Source organism: Dendrobates tinctorius, unplaced genomic scaffold (genome assembly GCF_039654945.1).
Source record: "Dendrobates tinctorius isolate UK_male_01 unplaced genomic scaffold, ASM3965494v1 ptg000223l, whole genome shotgun sequence".
Lineage (NCBI taxonomy): Eukaryota > Metazoa > Chordata > Amphibia > Anura > Dendrobatidae > Dendrobates > Dendrobates tinctorius.
The window spans coordinates 21,830,137-21,850,970 of NW_027361890.1; the positions used below are offsets into that span (position 1 = coordinate 21,830,137).

Consider the following 20,834-nt stretch of genomic DNA (forward strand, 5'->3'; position numbering starts at 1 on the left):
ACAATCTACAATCTGTTTTCCGTCCCCATCATTTCACTGAGACTGACTTGACCAAAATTAATAATGACCTACTTACAGCCAAAGCTAACAGACAATATTCTATACTCCTCCTTCTAGACCTGTCCTCTGCTTTCAACACAGTTGACCACTGCCTCCTACTACAGATCCTCCTCATACCTTTCCAACCACACATTTAGCGTCTCTCACTCTCACACTATCTCCTCATCCTACCCTCTCTCTGCTGGAGGCCTCCAAGACTCTGTTCTAGGACCCCTACTCTTCTCAATCTATACACTTGGCCTGGGACAACTCAAAGTCCCATGGATTCCAGTACCTCCTGTATACTGATGACACACAGATCTACCTCTCTGGCCCAGACGTCACCTCTCTGCTGTCCAGAATCCCGGAGTGTCTATCAGCCATATCCTCCTTTTCCTCTCGCTTCCTCAAACTCAATGTGGACAAGTCTGAACTCATCATCTTTCCTAAATCTCGCAGATCTTCCTTACTTGATACATCTATCACAATTAATGACATCACGCTTTCCCCCATACCAGAAGTCCGCTGCCTCGGAGTAACCCTTGACTGCAATATCTTTCAAACCGCCAATCCAAGCTTTCCACCTCTTGTCACCTCCAGCTCAAAAATATCTCCAGAATCTGTCCTTTCCTCAACCTACTAAAATGCTTGTGCATGCCCTCATCATCTCCTGCCTCGACTACTGCAACATCCTTTTCTGTGGCCTCCCTGCTAAAACTCTTGCACCACTCCAGTCCATCCGTAACTCTGCTGCCCAACTAATTAATCTCTCTCCTCGCTACTCCTCCCCTCTGCAAATCTCTACACTGTCTCCCAATCCCTCAGCGCATCCAGTTCAAATTACAAATACTGACCTACAAGGCCATCTATAACCTGTCTCCCCCATATGTCTCTGAACTAATCTCCCAATACCTTCCCTCACGTAATCTCCGGTCCTCCCAAGACCTCCTTCTCTCCTCCACATTTATTCTCTCCTCACCTAATCGCCTCCAAGGCTTCTCCCGAATATCCCCCATCCTCTGGAATTCTGTGCCCCAACACATCTAACTATCAATGACATTCAGATCCTTCAGATGGAACCTGAAAACCCACCTCTTCAAGAAATTTTACAGCATGCAATGACCCCGCTGCCTCCTCACCACTACTGTAGTTACCGCCTCACCAACACCGGAGCTGCTGCAACTCCCCAAACTACTGTCTCCTTCCCCATCATCCTGTAGAATGTAAGCCCGCAATGGCAGGGACCTTTCCCCTCTGTATCAGTCTGTTATTGCTAGTTTGCTTACTGTAAGTAATATCTGTAATTTGTATGTAACCCCTTCTCATGTACAGCACCATGGAATCAATGGTGCTTTATAAATAATAGTAATAATAATAATAATAATAATAATAATAATAATGGGTGAGTTGTTCTTTATGCATTTAACATACTGTATAATATATTGAGACCTTAGTGATCCCTGAAGCAGCCATTAGGGCTCCTAGTGGGAATTTGGAGTGTCCCTAATAGGTGATGAAAAGCTGTGCAGGGATTCCTTCATAACAGGTCCATTTTAATAATTGTTATGAGGTTCCTTTACCCCTTGTAGTGCCATACAACCACGATACAAAGTTTACCAACCTATACTTTTTTAGGAGTGCAAAGACATAAAACAGTATATCAACATGAATACCATCACTGTCAAGACGGTTCACAGCAATATCTTCCCATTTATCTCTAGTGTCCTCAGTTGAACAATCCAATAAATGCTTAGTGTCTTGAACTACAATTAGTGGCGAGCACTATCCCACATAAAGGTTTTTTAATATACATATATATCCATGCTACCACCTTAAAGAGATACATCAGTTCTAAATCAGAGTTTCAACATGTCCACGATAAAATCAAATGGCAAATGTAATGAGTCACAGCTAATTCACCGAGGATACTGTCATTACATAATGACATAATGATTCCATTGCATGGAGTAACTACCATTCATGGCAATAATTTATGACATTTTTCTGAGGTATATCTCCACTCCTCTTAGCTTCCTGTTTAATTAAATCACTCACCCACTGCCAGCAGGTACTTATCAGATACCGCCTATGGTCATGACACAACAGACATTCTTGTCACAGAACTGCATGTTTGTGGCATCAAATGTAATAATTAAAGACTTTTGTGACAGTGTAGCAGGTGACAAGCTTCAAACAATCAAGCAAACTAATCAGTTACTAATATTTTACACCAACCCATTATATCACGATCTTCCATAGTTAACAGTCATTGTCATCTGGTCTACGCTGTAGGTCTGGTATCACAACTGTGCACCATTATGTCTCTATGAACACCAAACTGTGTGGTATGACAAAACAACTATTTTCTATAGTATTGTATACCCCTTTCTATGGAACAGTGACCATAACCAATGCCAATGGTGTTGGCTGTTGGAGCTGCATGTGACACCCATGCTTTTGACATCAAAAGATATTATTGTGAAACAATATTAATAATGAGCAATGAAAAATGCTGGCTGTTCTTTTGTTCTATGATATAACATTGTTATGTTGTATAATCTTCACTAAAACAAGTTTTTTCAACCCTTAGCGACCGCCGATACGCCTTTTAATGGCAACAGTTAAGGGTACTTATTCCTCAGGGTCGCTTTTTAACAGCGCTGAGAAATAAGGGCATAGCATCCTACGCAGCGTCAGGGGTAGCTGAGACCCTGAAGAACATGATCAGGGCCAGTTTTTACGGTCCCCTGTCACGTGATCGCCATGAATAACGGTAATCAAAAAAACCTGCCCAATCTACAATTCATTTCTCTCTCCCCTGATGTGATATAGCATATCAGTGGAGAGAGAAATGGGTTCCGCCAAGCCCCCCCAATACCTCCACCACCCCCAGACCCTCCTGTTCCTTCCCCTGGCCATCTGTGTCATCTTCCTGGAAAAAAATGGCAGGCGCATGCGCAGTGCGCCAGTCGAGATCTGCCGGCCGATACCTGGCAACAATAGGAATTTTTTTCTATTAGTTCATTTTAATCACTGTGATAGATCCTCTCACAGTGATCAAAATAAAAAAAGTAAATCAACCACTTAGTTACATAAAAATGATGAAATAAAAAAATTGTAATTTTTTCCATTGGTTGGGGTTTGGGCTGTGGTTAGGGTTGGGATTAGGGTTGTGTTAGGGTTAAGGTTGGCTTTAGGTTAGGGTTAAGTTAGGATTAGGGTTTTGGGTTGTGTTAGGGTGTTAGAATTTTATTTTTTCAAAAGTAAAAAAATAAAAATGACAATACGACAGCTAGTGTTGAATGCACGTGCTCGCTACTCAAGTTTGCTTTGGGTGCTCTGCTATGCACCAAGTATCGCAGATCCCTGCATGTATTTTTTGGTGTCTAACAGCCACGAAACATGCAGGTCAGGGTCACTCGAGCACTCGCAATATTCTGTGCATATTCGGACACCCAATGCAAACTGTAGTAGCCAGCACTTGTGCTCAACACTAATGACAACCTATTCAATATGATGACCTAATGTTATCAAATTCTGTGTCATACCTGTGGGTTCAAAATGCTCACTATACCCCTGGATAAAATCCTTGAGGGGTGTTGTTTCCAAAATAGAGTCACTTGTGGGTGGTTTCCACTAATTAGGCACATCAGGGGCTCTCCAAACACACCATGGTGCCCGCCATCAATTCCAGCCAATTTTGGGTTCAAAAAGTCCAACACTGCTCTTTCCCTTCCGAGCCCTACCATGCGCCCAAATAGAAGTATTCCCCCAGATACAGGGTATCGGCGTACTGAGGATAAATTGCACAACAAATTTTGTGGTCCATTTTCTCCTGATTTCCTTGTGAAAATAAATAAGTTGGGTCTAAAATAATTTTTTTGCGAAAGAAGTTAAATGTTAATTCTTTCCTTCCACATTACTTCAGTTCTCGGGAAGCACCTGAATGGTTAATAAATGTTTTAAATGTGGTTTTGAGCATCTTGAGGGGTGCAGTTTTTAGAATAGTGTCACATTTGGGTATTTTCTTTCATATACACCTCTCAGAGTCAATTCAAATGTGATGTGGTCTCTAAAAAAAAAAATTTTGTAAATTTTGTTGGAAAAACTAGAAATCGCTGGTCAAGTCATATTGAATAAATTTTACCACTATCATTAAGTACAATATGAAAAAAGCAGTCTTAGAGTCAGTGGAATCCGTTGAAGCGTTCCAGAGCTATAACCACATAAAGTGACAGTGGTCAGAATTGTAAAAATTCATTAAGGTCAAAATTGGCTCAGTCACTAAGGAGTTGAAAAAGAAGATATTATTGTGCATCAACATTGCTAGGGATCCCATAACATTGCTGAGGTTTGGTACTGGGCTTCAGAGCATTGCTTCTGGCTTTGGCTCTTGGATTAATTATATACACCAGTGGTTCCCAAACTCCAGTCCTCGCAGACCCCAACAGGTCATGTTTTCAGGATTTCCTTAGTATTTCACAGGTGATGGAAGTATCATCAAGGCATCAGGAATTCTCTCACATGTGTAACACTATGAAAGAAAATCCTTAAAACATGACCTGTTGGGGTCCGCGAGGACTGGAGTTTGGGAACCACTGATATACACTTTAAGGGGCATGCTTATCTCTCACACTTAATGTATAGGCATAGATGTTTGACAGATGTTCATCCCTCCTCTTGGAGAATGGAAGTTCAAAATAACATCTCTTGCATGCGATCTTCTCTCTGTTGAATTTTATGGCAGTTCAGAAAGCAGCTAAGCATGAACCCATCAGTAAGCTCTCAGCTGGCAGCAATTCCTACATATTGTAGGGATAATTTTTTTGACAATTAAAGGTCAAGTTTTGTGCTCTTAAAATAAATGCAAATTTTTCAAATACATTACAAGGCACCCAAGTCACATTCAGACCTTTTGATTGCCTAACTAGAAATATTTGATTTTTCAGGGTCCCAATAGAGCCACAGTTCCATTTTCCTGGACTGGCAGAGTAGTAAATTCCCTACATATGCAGTAAGAATGGAATGAAAATATTTTGGTTGCCTGCAGCCACCACTAGAGGGAGCTTAGGATTTTAATGCATACTGTAATTCTTAGGACTCAAAAATATCAGTTTGTAGTATACTGTACTCTCTCTAGTGGAGGTAGGAAGATACCTGAATTTTATTATTTCATTTGATATCCATTCAGGGTATTTGTATCTGAAAACCAGAGCTTTAATAACTATAATAGATTTCTGCACAGAATTTTGACACTATTTTGATAAAAAAAGCATTCCATTTCAGACTTTGAGAAGATTAAGATCTGAGACAAATCCCAATTGAAAACTAAATCCGAAGACACTTGACATTCAAACCTTCTGCACAAGTATAAATTTGGCTAAAGATCTTCTTTATTTTATTAATAAAAGATATAAACTCTACATAAAAAGCATAAAAACACAGGGCATGCTCAACTTTATACAGCAGTGCAGTCAATTGTGCATGTACAAAACAAACACGACAATTGTCCATTCGCTCTTTTACTCTTCTGTGTGTTTAGCCAACAGAACAAGAAAAGATTTAGCAATAAACGTCCTTCCAGAAATCTGAGTGCAAATTATCAGGTATCAGTATACAAAGTCACTCAAGTTTCAGAGTCTTCTATAACAGATGGACAATTACTAAAAAATGACAAAAAAAACTTGCGTTCCTGGTAAAACAATGTACAAAAAAAAAAAACACAACTATCCAAACACGAGACACTGTAAGAACATCCAAACAGCTACACGTTTACTGGATTAACCAGGGTCATTGTCGTTTATATCTGCGTTGTACCCCTTTCGGAACCATCTGGTTACTTGTGTTTTAATGTAATAATGACCGTTGGTCCTTCATTATATGGTTTATTACAGATTGTAAAATTTGGTTGTATCAAGATTTCTTAAAAACAAGTTTTGCAGATTATGGCAGTACAAATATTGCTGTATGGGAAAGGTTAATCCATTAAACATTTGAACTATGACATTCACTTATGCGACTATTAAGATTATTGATGTCAACTTGAAGTCAAACCAAGGTGGACGGGTTGTCCTGGTCACTGTCACAAGTGTTCAGTGGAATCGACAGATGCAAAACTGAGCAATCCTTATGTAACGCAGCTTGTAGACGTATCGGGACTTCTTGCATTTTAAAGATTTGTATAAGACGCCAACTTCTTTGTAGAAAGGTTCACTGACCATTGAACTTTCTTTGGAGGTAACACAGCCTTTGCACAAACAATAAGCCTCAACAATCTTCTGTGGATACCGGTTTAAATCTTTATTGATTCTAAAAATAAGAATGGAATATTGGATCAGTGGACGTTCATGTAGATACAGCAGAAATAAAAGCGTCTCATTCTTTTAAAGGTAACCTGATATCCAATTCATGGCCAGGATGTATCAGGTACTGGTTGCACGACTTCGGCCATATATGTATAATTCTAAAACGCCACTGTGTTTCAGAGAGAAACATAATTTAATAGCCACCGCGTACCAAGCCACGGAAGAGACTAGTCAACAGCTGGGTCCCCGACATCTTCTCACCGCTCATTGCCCTGGTGTCTCCCTATACACGCAAGCAGGGAGAAACCTGTCACTCGAGGAGAGGTTCGGGGAGAAGTCGCAGGTGACCCGCCTGTCCAACTAGTGTCCCATTCTTCTTAGTCTCCGGTGGCTTTAAAGCTATGTTTTTCTCTGAAATGTCACATTGTTTCAGAGGTAAGAATATATGGCTGAAATATTTCACCCATGGCTAATCATGGAACATTCTTTGCATTCACCTTTGTATTTCAATGAACAATGCCAATATGTCATTCAACTCGATTAAAATGCATACACTTGAGCATCTATTCCCAGCCTATACATAAAATGCTATATAGGAAATGTTGAGTAACATTGTAAATGCATAGCATTACTTATCCTGGAAGACTCTTGAGTTACGAAAAATCTGGTTTTAGAGGTGGCAAATTGGACAATTTCCTAGAGCTCAATAAACAGCTGTATTCCTGTTGGTAGCCTAAAAGTGGAACATGATCAATTTCCATAAAGTACCATCAGCCTCTTTAATTTTAAAGGGAACCTATGATTCCTGCTGCCTGGTCCACGGCTCCCACGATAAAAGCATGAATTGTATATTTGACATACACTGCAACATATCAGAGAATGTCATAGCTGAAACCAGAGCCTGGGACTACGAAGACTAGACGCGATATCATATCCCCACCAGCTTCTCCTTACCCTGTTCGATTGACAGATTTCCCCTGTGTGTTTTTATAGAGAGAAACCTGTCATACAAGCAAAGAATGTGGTAGGCCGATGGGGACCTATTTTTCTAGTCAACTTGTCCCTGGCACGGTCTCAACTATGAATTTCTTTGAACTACCATATAGTTTCAGAGTAAACCATACATGTTTATAATGAGGGAGTCGTTCTTAATTTGTGATGTCATTGGTTTGGGCAGCATTAATCATATAACATATCCCCTTTAAAAGGAATCTGTCAGAAGGTTTTTGCTATTTAACCTGAGAGCAGCATAATATAGGGCAAGTGAGCCTAATTCCAAGATCACTTATTAGACTATGTGCTGTAGTTTCAATACAACGAGTGTTTTATCAGCAGGAGATTAGCACTGCCTGACTAGGTCTCACATGCAGATAAATCAGGCTGTTGAACCCTGCCTCCACCATTGATTAGCAGTTTGATGAAAAAAGTACAATGTACACAGCAATCTGGCAAACAGTGGTGTGGGCGGGGTTATACAGAGCTCAGCGTTCACAGCACTCATAGATCTACAACAGATGTACCAGTGATTCTATCAAAACTGCACCAAGCAGTCCAGTAACTGATACATCATGGGAATCAGGCTATCTTGCTATATATTATGCTGCTCTCAGATTATATAGCAAAACCTGCTGTCAGATTCCCTTTATTTGGTGCCATCATGTGAACACTAAATGGCATTGTATTAGAGACATTATAGTGTTATGTTGTTATACATAGCAATACTATTTTAGGCATTTTATGGGGTATTATTTGGGCACTGAATGGTGATATTATGTGGACATTGCATTAAAAGTATTATTTTAAATGGTATGGTAGTATTTGTGTATAACCCCCTGAGAGGGGTGATGTGGTTTTACTTGTTGCTCACTGCGACCTTTTCTACAGAACTAGCCCGGAGTGCAGGGCGGTGTTCACAATTCCCATTTAACAGCAATCTTTCCCAGACACATTCATATGTTACTCAGCTTATAGTCCGATTTATTCTTCTGTAATAGGAAACCAGCCTATAACACAGTGCAGAGGCACAATGCTACTTACTAATGGCATCACCATAGACAACATGTGGCTCAATAGTAAAGATAAATATGAGATCACTTTTAGGTGCTGAGTGATAACTGACCTGAGAACGCTACTAATGACCAATAATTAGAGCATCTAACCACTTTTCTTTACCACTTCCATGTTTCCGAACATTATGGAGCCCACATGACTTCGGGTCTTTACAACGCAATTAAGCGGCTATAAGGTCACCCTGGAATGGGCCCATGTCCTCTAGGTGTCCTGCAGCTATCGCTTGAGCTATTTCTTGGAACTTTTCACACTCCGGATATAACTCCCTATTATAACAAGGTTCTTTGTGCTATGTATAGACCTTTTTACTCATCCACTTCTTCGTGACATTACACTTTTCTGAAAATAAATCTGCCACCTACGCAAAGTTGATGAGAAATTCTGTGTAGGACATCCACCCATATCTTTCACTGTGCCCTTAAATATTTAATCACCACATTACAGAATCTGTAAGTTTCGTCCATACATGATCACATCTTAATCCTAGCACAGGCCATCTGTTGTTCTCCCAATTTTTCCTCCAAACTCCTGCCGTAATGACTAACTTATTACAACCTAAATATAGAAGTGTCATAAGCTCAGTAAGTGTGAAAGTCATTATTCTGAATGAACAATTGGAAGTTATTTTGGGTACAATAAAGTTAGTTCTTACCTGTAGGACCATGGGGAAATACTCCTGTCTTGGATCAGCTCTGAGGAGGTGTTGACACTTGTGGGGCATTTCTTCATCTTTGCTTCAGAGAGGTGGTCTGACTTGCTCAGAAGAAGAGAATCTGGAGATAGTCGATGAAGTTTTTGCCTCAAATGTTCCTCCGAAGGATCTTTGCATCTTGTGTGTTGTCCTTGACACATCATAAAGGATAACAGCAGAATGAGATCGAGCATCAGCTTCTTCATCTGCATAAGCAAAATATACATAAGGATGAAAAACCTTCCCTGTTATTGTGGACAGATCAATTGATGCAATTCTTGATTAGATCTTGCATCCTTCGACATGTTCTGCTCCAATGGTTGATCCACTACTTACAACATATTCAGCGTTATATTTTCATATATCAGTAATACAGTAGGATAAGCACTTACTGAGAAAGTGGCATCTCATTCACCTTCCACCAGCCTGTAGTTCTCTCTTCTTCAGAGACCTCCTCAGTCTCTGGAATCTTTGTGCAGCCAACAAAATGTTTGGAAACTGCTCAGCATGATATAAAATGATGAAAGGCGATATCTCCGCACCCTACTGGTTCCCTGTAGCTCCTGTACAAATGTTTGCAGCCAGGACCCCTACCTGCCGGTGTAGCTTCTAATTTAGTGATGATTATATCCTGACACAAACATGTGACGTTGCAGCCAATTTTTTGCCTATAATAGAAGTGGCGTTTTGCTAGTAAGGTTAGTATGTATTGACTTTTTTTGTAACTTGCTAAGCTGGCCAATCCCCTTAAAGGGAACCTGAGAGCATATTCATGCTACGTAAACCATTAGCAGCATGAATCAGACACTGGCTGCATTATTGAAATCATGTATACTTTACTCCAAAACGCAGCGGCATGTCAGAGAAAACGTACTTTGAAGAGCTGGCTGGGATGTAAGGCCCAGATTTATTAAGACTTGTGTTTTGTAGGCCATTTTTAATGAAGAACATTCAGGAATAAAATGAACTGAATTCATCAGGAGGCATGCAACACTTAATGAATTTACTGCATCTTATTATTATTATTTATTATTATAGCGCCATTTATTCCATGGCGCTTTACATGTGATGAGGGGTATACATAATACATACAAGTACAGTAATCTTAAACAATACAAGTCACGACTGGTACAGGATGAGAGAGGACACTGCCCGCGAGGGCTCACAATCTACAACGGGATGGGTGAGTATACAGTAGGCGAGGGTAGAGCTGGTCGTGCAGCGGTTTGGTGGATCGGTGGTTACTGCAAGTTGCTGGCTTGTCGGAAGAGGTAGGTCTTCAAGTTCTTTTTGAAGGTTTCTATTTTCAAATAACTTTATTAAATTTTTAAAATAACAGTAATATTTTAACATTGACGTTTAAATGTAGATGTTACAATGAGACAAAGGGAAGGGAAGGATAAGGGGTTCGGAACAGGTGGTAGGCGAGAGTCTGATATGTTGTGGTAGAGAGTTCCAGAGTAGAGGGGATGCGCGGGAGACATCTTGTGTGCGATTGTGGGAAGAGGACATAAGAGGGGAGTACAGAAGGAGATCTTTTGAGGATCAGAGGTTTCGTGCAGGTAAGTACCGGGAGACTAGGTCACAGATGTACGGAGGACTCAGGTTGTGGATGGCTTTGTATGTCATGGTTAGGGTTTTGAACTGGAGTCTTTGGGAATGGGGAGCCAGTGCAGGGATTGACAGAGGGGAGAGGCTGGGGAATAGCGGGGGGACAGGTGGATTAGTCGGGCAGCAGAGTTAAGAATAGATTGGAGGGGTGCGAGAGTGTTAGAGGGGAGGCCACAGAGCAGGAGGTTGCAGTAGTCAAGGCGGGAGATGATGAGGGCATGGATTAGGGTTTTTGCAGATTCTTGGTTGAGTAATGTATGGATCCGTGAAATATTTTTGAGTTGAAGTCGGCAGGAAGCGAAAAGGGCTTCGATATGTGGTTTGAAAGAGAGATCAGTGTCAAGAATAACCCCGAGGCAGCAAGCTTGTGGGACTGGAGAGAGTTGGCAGCCGTTTACTTTAATGGATAGGTCTGTTGGGGGAGTCATGTGAGATGGGCAAAAGATGATTAATTCTGTTTTGTCCATATTAAGTTTTAGAAATCTAGCGGAATCTTATCAATCGTATGCCTCGCCAGAAATGTTACTCCAAAGTCTGGCGTAACAAACAAAACTATTTTTGATGAATTTGTCACGTGAGCGTAGCCATACCCTCATACTAACCTTGTTACTCTCCAGCTCCTATTTTTCCAGAGTTACCGAAACTGGCATGTAAACGCCAAAAGTCGGACATTTTTTAAGTAACTTCACCTTGCAACTTTTAAAGTGTTTTACTACAGTTTTCTGGCAGAAACACTTTGAAGTATCGGCCCCTATGTATCTTGGAGGATTAGTCAGAAGCAAAATTGCAGCTCCTTCTATCCTCGTAGCTTCCCCAGACTGATAAGTGTCTCCATTTATACACAGACAAGAAGCGATTGATTATTGTAGGGGTGGGAGAAGCCAAAAAGGACTGGCCTCGAAGTGGTTACTTGATATGCATAGTCCTCGGCTGTCTTTTTGAAATATGTTTTCTGTCAATAATATGGCCAATATCTGATTCATACTGACAATGTTTCAAGCAGCATAAATCAGATGACAGGATCCTTTAAAGTGTAAAAAAATAATTCTGTGAATAGGTGAGGAGTTGGATCTCAGTTAGTGTCTGTTTCAGAATGCTGTGAGGCGGGAGGAAGAGCGGCTGGGGAAGAATGGATCAGAGCACAAAGTTTAGCACTTAACATCACTCGAATAAGAGCTGTGTTGATGACTTAGGATGCCTCATCCACACGAAGCAAGAAGAAAGATGGCAATCACAAGAAGAGAGGACGCGCCGGATCAAGACCAGAGATGCTCATCGGACTGGACCGTACCGTAGCCGAGTATAATAAAAGCTATTTTCTGTGTTATGCAGAGCACATTGGGGACATATGTACAGCATTTTTCATACCGAAACAGAGGGCTTACAGGTGCTGGCCCCACTTTATATGGGAAAAACATAGCGACAGAATTCCAGTTAAGAAGATATTTATATAATTATAGTTTGTCATTTGACAGTCTGGTTAATTCATGCTTTTTGCTGAAATCAGACATAACATTTAAAAAAAATTGTTATACATTGTTTTATTTCTTTTTCATTTTTTTTCTTATTTTATCTTGGTATTTTTCTTAAGTGACTATTTTCTTCCCTAGTCTTAAAGACTACTCAATCACCAACCCTAGCCATAGCCTTAACCCCCATCATTTCCCTAGTCCTAACCCTAACCCTAACCCAAATGCCTAACCACAGCCCTAATTAAAGTTAGAAAAAGGATGTAAAAACTTGTGCAGCCTTTGTCGCCTCCGTCATCTCCTATGCAGAGTGCAGCAGTTGAGATGAGTTTGTCATTGGCTTTACTCTCCATCGGCAGTAACCTAGATGACAAAGCTCCTATACAGATGGGGTTATGCTGCCAGCTGAGAGCAGGCTGCCTTATTCTCCTAGGAGAGGCTGCTATTTTTTAATTATTTTGACAGTAGTGGGTGGAGATTACGTTTTTGCACCCCTATAGAATTCTGTGCAGAGAGGTCACAATAAAGCTGTCCCTTGATGGAGCCATCAGGTCTTCAAGCACTTTCATATTAGACTGTCGATGTGCTGTCTTTTGCCCTGGGCTTCACACTATATACTACTATGTAACTGCTTTATTTAATGAAAATCTGAGAAATGTTAAGCCCTAGATCTCGCCAATTCATACTAAAAAGAAAAGTAAAACAATAAGCCTCATATGTATATATGGGGAGTTTTAGCATCTCAGACAGACAACTAATTATCCCAGCTGGAGTAAAAATGACATTTATTGCAAGACTACACACAGCACTGTAGGGAAGCCTTCTACGCCTTTTTACTCTATTTCAAGGTTTATACTCTCCATAAAATGGGGCAAAGTTCCCAAGTGGGAAAACAAACTTATATTAATAGTCAATGAGCCGTGCGCTTGTTGTTGACATGTGTGATGATAGCGCAGGGGAAGCTGAGCGAATTGATTGTAATAAATATTATATATACATATATATATATACACACATACACACACATATACAGTGGGGCAAAAAAGTATTTAGTCAGTCAGCAATAGTGCAAGTTCCACCACTTAAAAAGATGAGAGGCGTCTATAATTTACATCATAGGTAGACCTCAACTATGGGAGACAAACTGAGAAAAAAAAATCCAGAAAATCACATTGTCTGTTTTTTTTTCATTTTATTTGCATATTATGGTGGAAAATAAGTATTTGGTCAGAAACAAAATTTCATCTCAATACTTTGTGATATATCCTTTGTTGGCAATGACAGAGGTCAAACGTTTTCTGTAAGTCTTCACAAGGTTGCCACACACTGTTGTTGGTATGTTGGCCCATTCCTCCATGCAGATCTCCTCTAGAGCAGTGATGTTTTTGGCTTTTCGCTTGGGAACACGGACTTTCAACTCCCTCCAAAGGTTTTCTATAGGGTTGAGATCTGGAGACTGGCTAGGCCACTCCAGGACCTTGAAATGCTTCTTACGAAGCCACTCCTTCGTTGCCCTGGTGGTGTGCTTTGGATCATTGTCATGTTGAAAGACCCAGCCACGTTTCATCTTCAATGCCCTTGCTGATGGAAGGAGGTTTTCACTCAAAATCTCACGATACATGGCCCCATTCATTCTTTCATGTACCCGGATCAGTCGTCCTGGCCCCTTTGCAGAGAAACAGCCCCAAAGCATGATGTTTCCACCACCATGCTTTACAGTAGGTATGGTGTTTGATGGATGCAACTCAGTATTCTTTTTCCTCCAAACACGACAAGTTGTGTTTCTACCAAACAGTTCCAGTTTGGTTTCATCAGACCATAGGACATTCTCCCAAAACTCCTCTGGATCATCCAAATGCTCTCTAGCAAACTTCAGACGGGCCCGGACATGTACAGGCTTAAGCAGTGGGACACGTCTGGCACTGCAGGATCTGAGTCCATGGTGGCGTAGTGTGTTACTTATGGTAGGCCTTGTTACATTGGTCCCAGCTCTCTGCAGTTCATTCACTAGGTCCCCCCACGTGGTTCTGGGATTTTTGCTCACCGTTCTTGTGATCATTCTGACCCCACGGGGTGGGATTTTGCGTGGAGCACCAGATCAAGGGAGATTATCAGTGGTCTTGTATGTCTTCCATTTTCTAATTATTGCTCCTACAGTTGATTTCTTCACTCCAAGCTGGTTGGCTATTGCAGATTCAGTCTTCGCAGCCTGGTGCAGGGCTACAATTTTGTTTCTGGTGTCCTTTGACAGCTCTTTGGTCTTCACCATAGTGGAGTTTGGAGTCAGACTGTTTGAGGGTGTGCACAGGTGTCTTTTTATACTGATAACAAGTTTAAACAGGTGCCATTACTACAAGTAATGAGTGGAGGAAAGAGGAGACTCTTAAAGAAGAAGTTACAAGTCTGTGAGAGCCAGAAATCTTGATTGCTTGTTTCTGACCAAATACTTATTTTCCACCATAATATGCAAATAAAATGAAAAAAAAACAGACAATGTGATTTTCTGAATTTTTTTTTCTCAGTTTGTCTCCCATAGTTGAGGTCTACCTATGATGTAAATTACAGACGCCTCTCATCTTTTTAAGTGGTGGAACTTGCACTATTGCTGACTGACTAAATACTTTTTTTCCCCACTGTATATACATATATATATATATATATATAGTGAGTAAAGGTTCAGTATAATTTGTGTTTTCAGCATTTAATTCTCTGCTTTTTCTGTTTTTTTTTGGTCCAGTGGGCGGTCCCATCAGTGACAGCCTTCTGTATATGCACACAGCTGTCAGTCACAGGTAGGACCACCCACTGGACCAGAAATTCAAAAAAGAGCTGATGTTTATATTTTCATAAAAGCGGTTATACTCAATTCTTTCTCACACAACTATGTATTAATCTGCTCAGCTCCCACTGTTCCATAGCATAATCCCTGACGGTTAGACTGCACCTTTCTATCCCCCTTTTCCTAAATATAAATCTACTCTTTTTATCCAAATGGGTGTGGTCATCAAATCTACGCTGCAGACATCTTCTAGAGGAACACACCTAGTTGTATAAAAAGACTAGTTTTATATACAGGGAAGAGGGGGCTATAGTTTAGGAATCGAGAAGCAGAGGAACAAAAGGAACATAATTCCAATCAGCAGATTGCAGCATTTACAGCAAGTAAGATATTACATATTTATGGCAAGTTGCAAGTGTTTTATAAATTAATTCACATAAGGTAATTTTTTTAACATATTTCGGGTGAGTAACTGGTCCTCCTTAGTACTGGTAATATAATATTACTACAATTCTGTAAATTGTAGCTTTTGTAAACCTTATATGATAGTCCGTATTACCACAAGCCATAGATATTACTACAAGGCCCAGTAATCTGATACTGGAGGTGCGGCGTGTTTTGGTTCGCAGCGACTGTCCTTCCCGCCTGGTTTATGACACCCTATACATGGGCAGGATAAGCAGCCGACTATATTCTGTTACCAGGCTCCTGGGGCTATGAACCTTGCACCCTGTTATTGGTTTACTGCCACCTGTAAAGGAAGCACTTTCCATAACAGGTAGGTACCGTAACCAGATCAGATTTACATCTGAATTAGATTCTGCTTTTTCTGCAAGATAAGTGGCGCCAGAAGTGTCTGCCAACTGCTTATGCCGCTATCACCAATCGGCCCAGAATGTTTGCTAATTTGATGGAGGTTTAATTCGTGCATATATCATCTTAAAGGGGTTTTCCACTTTTAGGAAAGTGGATCCTAAACTTTCTGCAATACCTAAAATAACAAACAGATCAGATTCTCACCCTCCCCAGGTCCAGCTCGCCACTTCTTGGGTCTTGGTGTTTTGGCTGCAGCAGTGACATCACTTTGACGGTGCAAGTCACCACTGCAGCCTGTCACTGAGCTCAGCGGTTCATTCTATCTGCCCTGTTAGAGCAGCTGAATGGTGATGCAAACTGTTGATGTGATGTCACAGCTGCGGTTTGTCACTGAGCTCAGCGGTTCATTCCATCTACCCCATTACAGCAGCTGAGTGGTGATGGAACTGTTGATGTGATGTCACCGCCGCAGCCAAAACAATGAGCTCAGCGGTTCATTCCATCTACCTTGTTACAGCAGCTGAGAGGTGATGCAAACTGTTGATGTGAGGTCACAGCTGCGGTTTGTCACTGAGCTCAGCGGTTCATTCCATCTACCCCGCTACAGCAGCTGACTGGTGATGCAAACTGTTGATGTGATGTCACCGCCGCAGCCAAAACACTTAGACCTGAGCAGCAGTAGAGAGCTGGTGATGGACCCAGGTAGGGTGAATGATTTAAGGTGTTTTTGTTATTTTATTTATTTTAGAGTGTTTAATGGTACTCTTTCCTGAGAATGGAAACCCCCTTTAAATAGTGCCATTAATACAACTGTCACCCCTAATATTAGTATTCAGAATCCATCTACTGTTGGTTCTAAAAAAAATCATTTCACGCATGTTTTGGTCTCAGTCGTTTGTGCTTTTTTGTGGTCATGTTTTCACAGCTCGCCCTAAACTTTCTTGTCGCTTGTAAAACTGTCAGCAATTTAGAGTTGACAAAAATCCACATTCAGTATAACCGGCTCTTCCAGATTCTCCAAATATTCTGACATTTTGTCCAAAGAAGACGAGTGATCAACAGAATTCAGTTTAAAGTAGTAGACCTAAGAATACAGCGATGCTGAAATACAGATGGAAAAGCCCAGTATGTTACAGGTTTGCTTTCAGTGCACCGTTCCCTCACACACAGTATATTAATCATATAAATGCAAAGAATATACATGAAAGTAAAATAAGATTAGTACCAAAGGGGTTTTCCAGAAATCCAAAGCGATAATTATGGATATCCTCTTCGTGCTCACTCACATGAGCGTATACGTCGGTGGATTACATCTGATGTTTTATCCTGATCAATGCTATACTATGGGGCAGAGCTGATCAGTGTTTCCTTTTTCTCATACTGATTTGGCATAAGAAAAAATTACAGCATGCTGCAATTTGCAGGGCAAATCGGATGTCAGGCACCCATTCAAGTCTAAAGGTGTATGGAAATCATTGGACCGTGCTCGGATGACATCTGTTTGCAGTCTGATTTTCGCGGACTCACATAATGAAGTAGATTGAGAAATGTTGTTGTCCAAGTTCTCCTCACCTGTGCTACGATTCTCTCATCCGAGTGAATTGGTTCACGCTAACCTAAGCTGACACACTGGTCGAACTTGGATCAGAATGACATTACCATAATCGATCTGATTCTCTCAAAGGATTCAGTATACGCTAGTGTGACCCTGGCCTCTGAGACATCATCTCTCAAAGAGGCACTGATAACCCAAACACACAAATGTTCGGATGGTCCTATCAGCCTAAATAGATTTAATATGTATGAGGTCCTCAGGGGGTGCTAGCTGTACCTGGTGCTTTAGTGGGTTTTGTTTTAGCAAAAATGGTAGGACAAGCAAGTGTTAGCATTGCCTGGGAAAGCAAAACGTGCAAAACCCAAGGGCCAGAATAGAAGGTACAAGTATTCTTACCACTGGCTCACAGATTCACCTGTATAGCACCAAATCACCCTTTAAGACCCATTATGCCAAGGTCTGGTCTCCTGTTATTGGCATAGTTTGAATCAAATCCAAGCTCATGAGCAACAAATATATGAAATGTGCCTTCACGTATCCCAGAGCTGCTTTTTTATGGGTGTCTAGCAGAGCTCAATATTGGAAGTACTTGGGGGTAATGGGGTTGTACAGGACTAAAGATCAGAGCTTATGGATCATCTGAGAGATGGAGAGCCATGCTGCACGGTGTTGAAGCATGTGTTTACATTCAATGAACTTTTTACAGCAATTGCTGAGTTGTAAAACCGCCATTTACATCCCAATTCCGCATTTATGATCCTGCAGATTGAGCAAGCGAGATGCACGCTGCGATAGTCTCCAAACAACCGATATACAGAACATAAGTGTCAGGTGGAATGGGCTTCAAGGATCATCTGCAATACTATTTCCTAAGACATGAGGTCGGGTTTATCTCCTGGCAGTGACTGCTGGACAGACAGACTCAGCAGAGGAGGGCGGTGAACCTTGCCAGGCATACCGTGCTGCCAACTACTAAAATAGTCAATACCCCCAAGAACACGTATGTTTGTCTTGGCTGAGCATACATGGTAATCTTATCAAAGTAGGGTAAGATAAGTGGCTGCCAGACAGCTCAAGCATTTCAGTTCTTGGGGAAAACACTAAGATTCACCAGGAAAAAAAGATATAAAATTGAAACAGGATAGCTTTCCTAATTTCCATAAAGCACCAATATATTCCAGAGAGGCTATAAATGTCATCAATAAAATTATTCTTACTACAATTTGTGCATTATTATAGAGGAAATATTCAACTATTTTCTGTCCTGCCAATAATTTGCACAGTCAAACCATTACCCCTACAACATAGATCCCCTTTTATTGTAAGACTGTGTATGGTAACATGGCATTGTATTGTACACCTGGGTATGGTAACATGGCATTAAAGGATGAACCTGAAGCTGAAAAGCCACAGATATGACAGCTCAGGATTCTAGGATACATAGGTAGTTCAGTCTTTAGAAATATCTCACCGATCTTTGCATTATACTTATTCTGTATATGTAGCAGAACAGAACATACTGAATTCTTGGTAGCAGCATTATTTGTGCACACTGATAATACTCAGCAAGTTCACCTGCAGTCCTATGTAAACTCAAATGCAATACAATGAGATATATACATATACATATAAATATATATGACACATTATGACACTTTGCACCTCTATTGTATACAGAATTCATGGCATAGGCCTTCCCTGTTGCCCCGCTTTTGGATCTCACCTTAGATGTATTTTCTTAGACGTGGCCTTTAAAAGGAAAGAACCAAGAGATGTGTTTGCGAAACTGAATCCTTAGCTACCTTTATAACCTTCCGTCATTGCCGCCTACAAATAATGATGGACAGTCTGCTTGAACTTCCCCATTGTTTTTTTTTTTTTCTTCACTTTGTTGCACCTGAAACTGAACGAGGAACAGGTTTCTGGATGGAAGCCAGCAGTGAATGGCTTGTAAAAAACACACCCAGATTTGTCACACCTGCCCGTGTACTTTGCACTCCCCTCAGGTGTTACAAGAAATATGGTCTATTGCGAGGAAAAGAGAAAAAAGGCAAGTCACAATCTTCAAATGACTGACATTGCTATTCCACTGGATGTGTTATGGGGACACTTCTAACAAAGCACTGTGGTTTGCTGGGGGAACTGCACCTGGCGGTATATATGGGGGACAGTGGTTAGCTGTGTTCAGGAGCACCATTGTGGCAAGCACTGATCAAAATTCATCTGATCAGGTTCTCTTATGCCTCTGAACCCTCATAAATGTGATTCAGTGGCAAAAACAAAGGTGTAACTAAAGGCTCCTTGGTCCTGAATAAAAAGTTCATCTTTGGCCCCAGCTCCAGCCTTCTGATGTTTTAAGATGTTGAAGAAGACTTCATATAATCTATTGAAGTGAATTTATAAATTGCATTGTCCCTATTGTTCTAAGGTATTGAAAGAGCAATATCCAAGGTCCCTGTTGACCTTGACTACTGAATATTGGAAGACTTAATTTTTGTTATCACTGGTTGTCTAGGGTACTTAGGAGTCCATGTTATCAGAGTATTGAAAAGATTGAAAGGTGGTCTGAGGTTATGTGAGAATCAATGCTGATATCCCTGGTCGCATGTTGATATTGTGTCAATGTGGCGCCCCTGAGGGTCCATTCGCCACAGAGATACTGCACCTCACCCAGAGGTGTAGTATCCCATGACCAGGTAAGGTGGAGACACCCGACCACATTCCACACCCACATCCCACATACACGTAGCATAAAGAGCACCCTTTATGGTCCCTGCTTTGGAACACGAAGGGTGTTGGGAGGTGGGCGGAGCGTAGATTGAGAGCGGGAGAATTATAGGATGGGAAGTGAGTTCCCTTTGAGGGAGGGAAGGAGATGGTCGTGTCTTGTGCAGCTCCAGTCAGCAGGAGTTGCTGGACGAATTAGCTTATGTAGAAAGCTCCCTAAAACGAAAGGTGGTTCTTCTGAGACACAGTTGGAGCGTACTCCCCGTGGGGACCATTCCACGCCGACAGACGTCAGGTGGGGAAGAAACTTGGTTGCAAAGGGTCATGGCCCCTAGCCTAGTGAGCGTACTTCAGGGCGGCAATAGCAAGCCGATTGCTGTGGTGGCTTTATGGACCACAGCCCCTACCACAGTTATTCTTACCAGAAAGGCAGCTACATAGGATCACAGAAGCGAAGGGTACACGTTGTCTGACAGGATTCGCAGCTGCTGGCCTGGGAAATTAACTGTGAAGTGCTGGACAGGAAGGAAAGTGGAAAGCAGCATATTGTGGAGATGGCCAGGAAAGGGTACATACTGACAGGGAGTGCTGGAAGGATGTACTTCATTTTTACCTGGAAGTTGGCTGGATCCCTCACCTGAAGGACACAGCATTGAAGCGGGCATCTGTGCTGCAGACAGAACTGTGAGTAAAGTCTTGGAACTGCATTCAACTGTGCCTCTGCCTTCTTTCTGCGTCTACAACTCGGCACTGCTACATCCTTACTCCACAC

At 41.3% G+C, this 20,834-nt stretch overlaps 1 protein-coding gene across 1 annotated transcript; it reads right to left on the bottom strand.

Moving 5' to 3' along the window:
* Positions 1 to 5,414: 5,414 nt before the first annotated feature.
* On the bottom strand, positions 5,415 to 19,209 carry LOC141059126 (interleukin-17D-like). Its single transcript, XM_073555393.1, has 3 exons — positions 19,059 to 19,209; positions 9,067 to 9,311; positions 5,415 to 6,348 (listed from the first exon to the last, which is right to left on the bottom strand). The coding sequence occupies exons 2-3, from the start codon at positions 9,309 to 9,311 to the stop codon at positions 6,132 to 6,134; spliced, it is 462 nt and encodes a 153-aa protein (XP_073411494.1). The 5' UTR covers positions 19,059 to 19,209; the 3' UTR covers positions 5,415 to 6,131.
* Between the last annotated feature and the right edge of the window lie 1,625 nt (positions 19,210 to 20,834).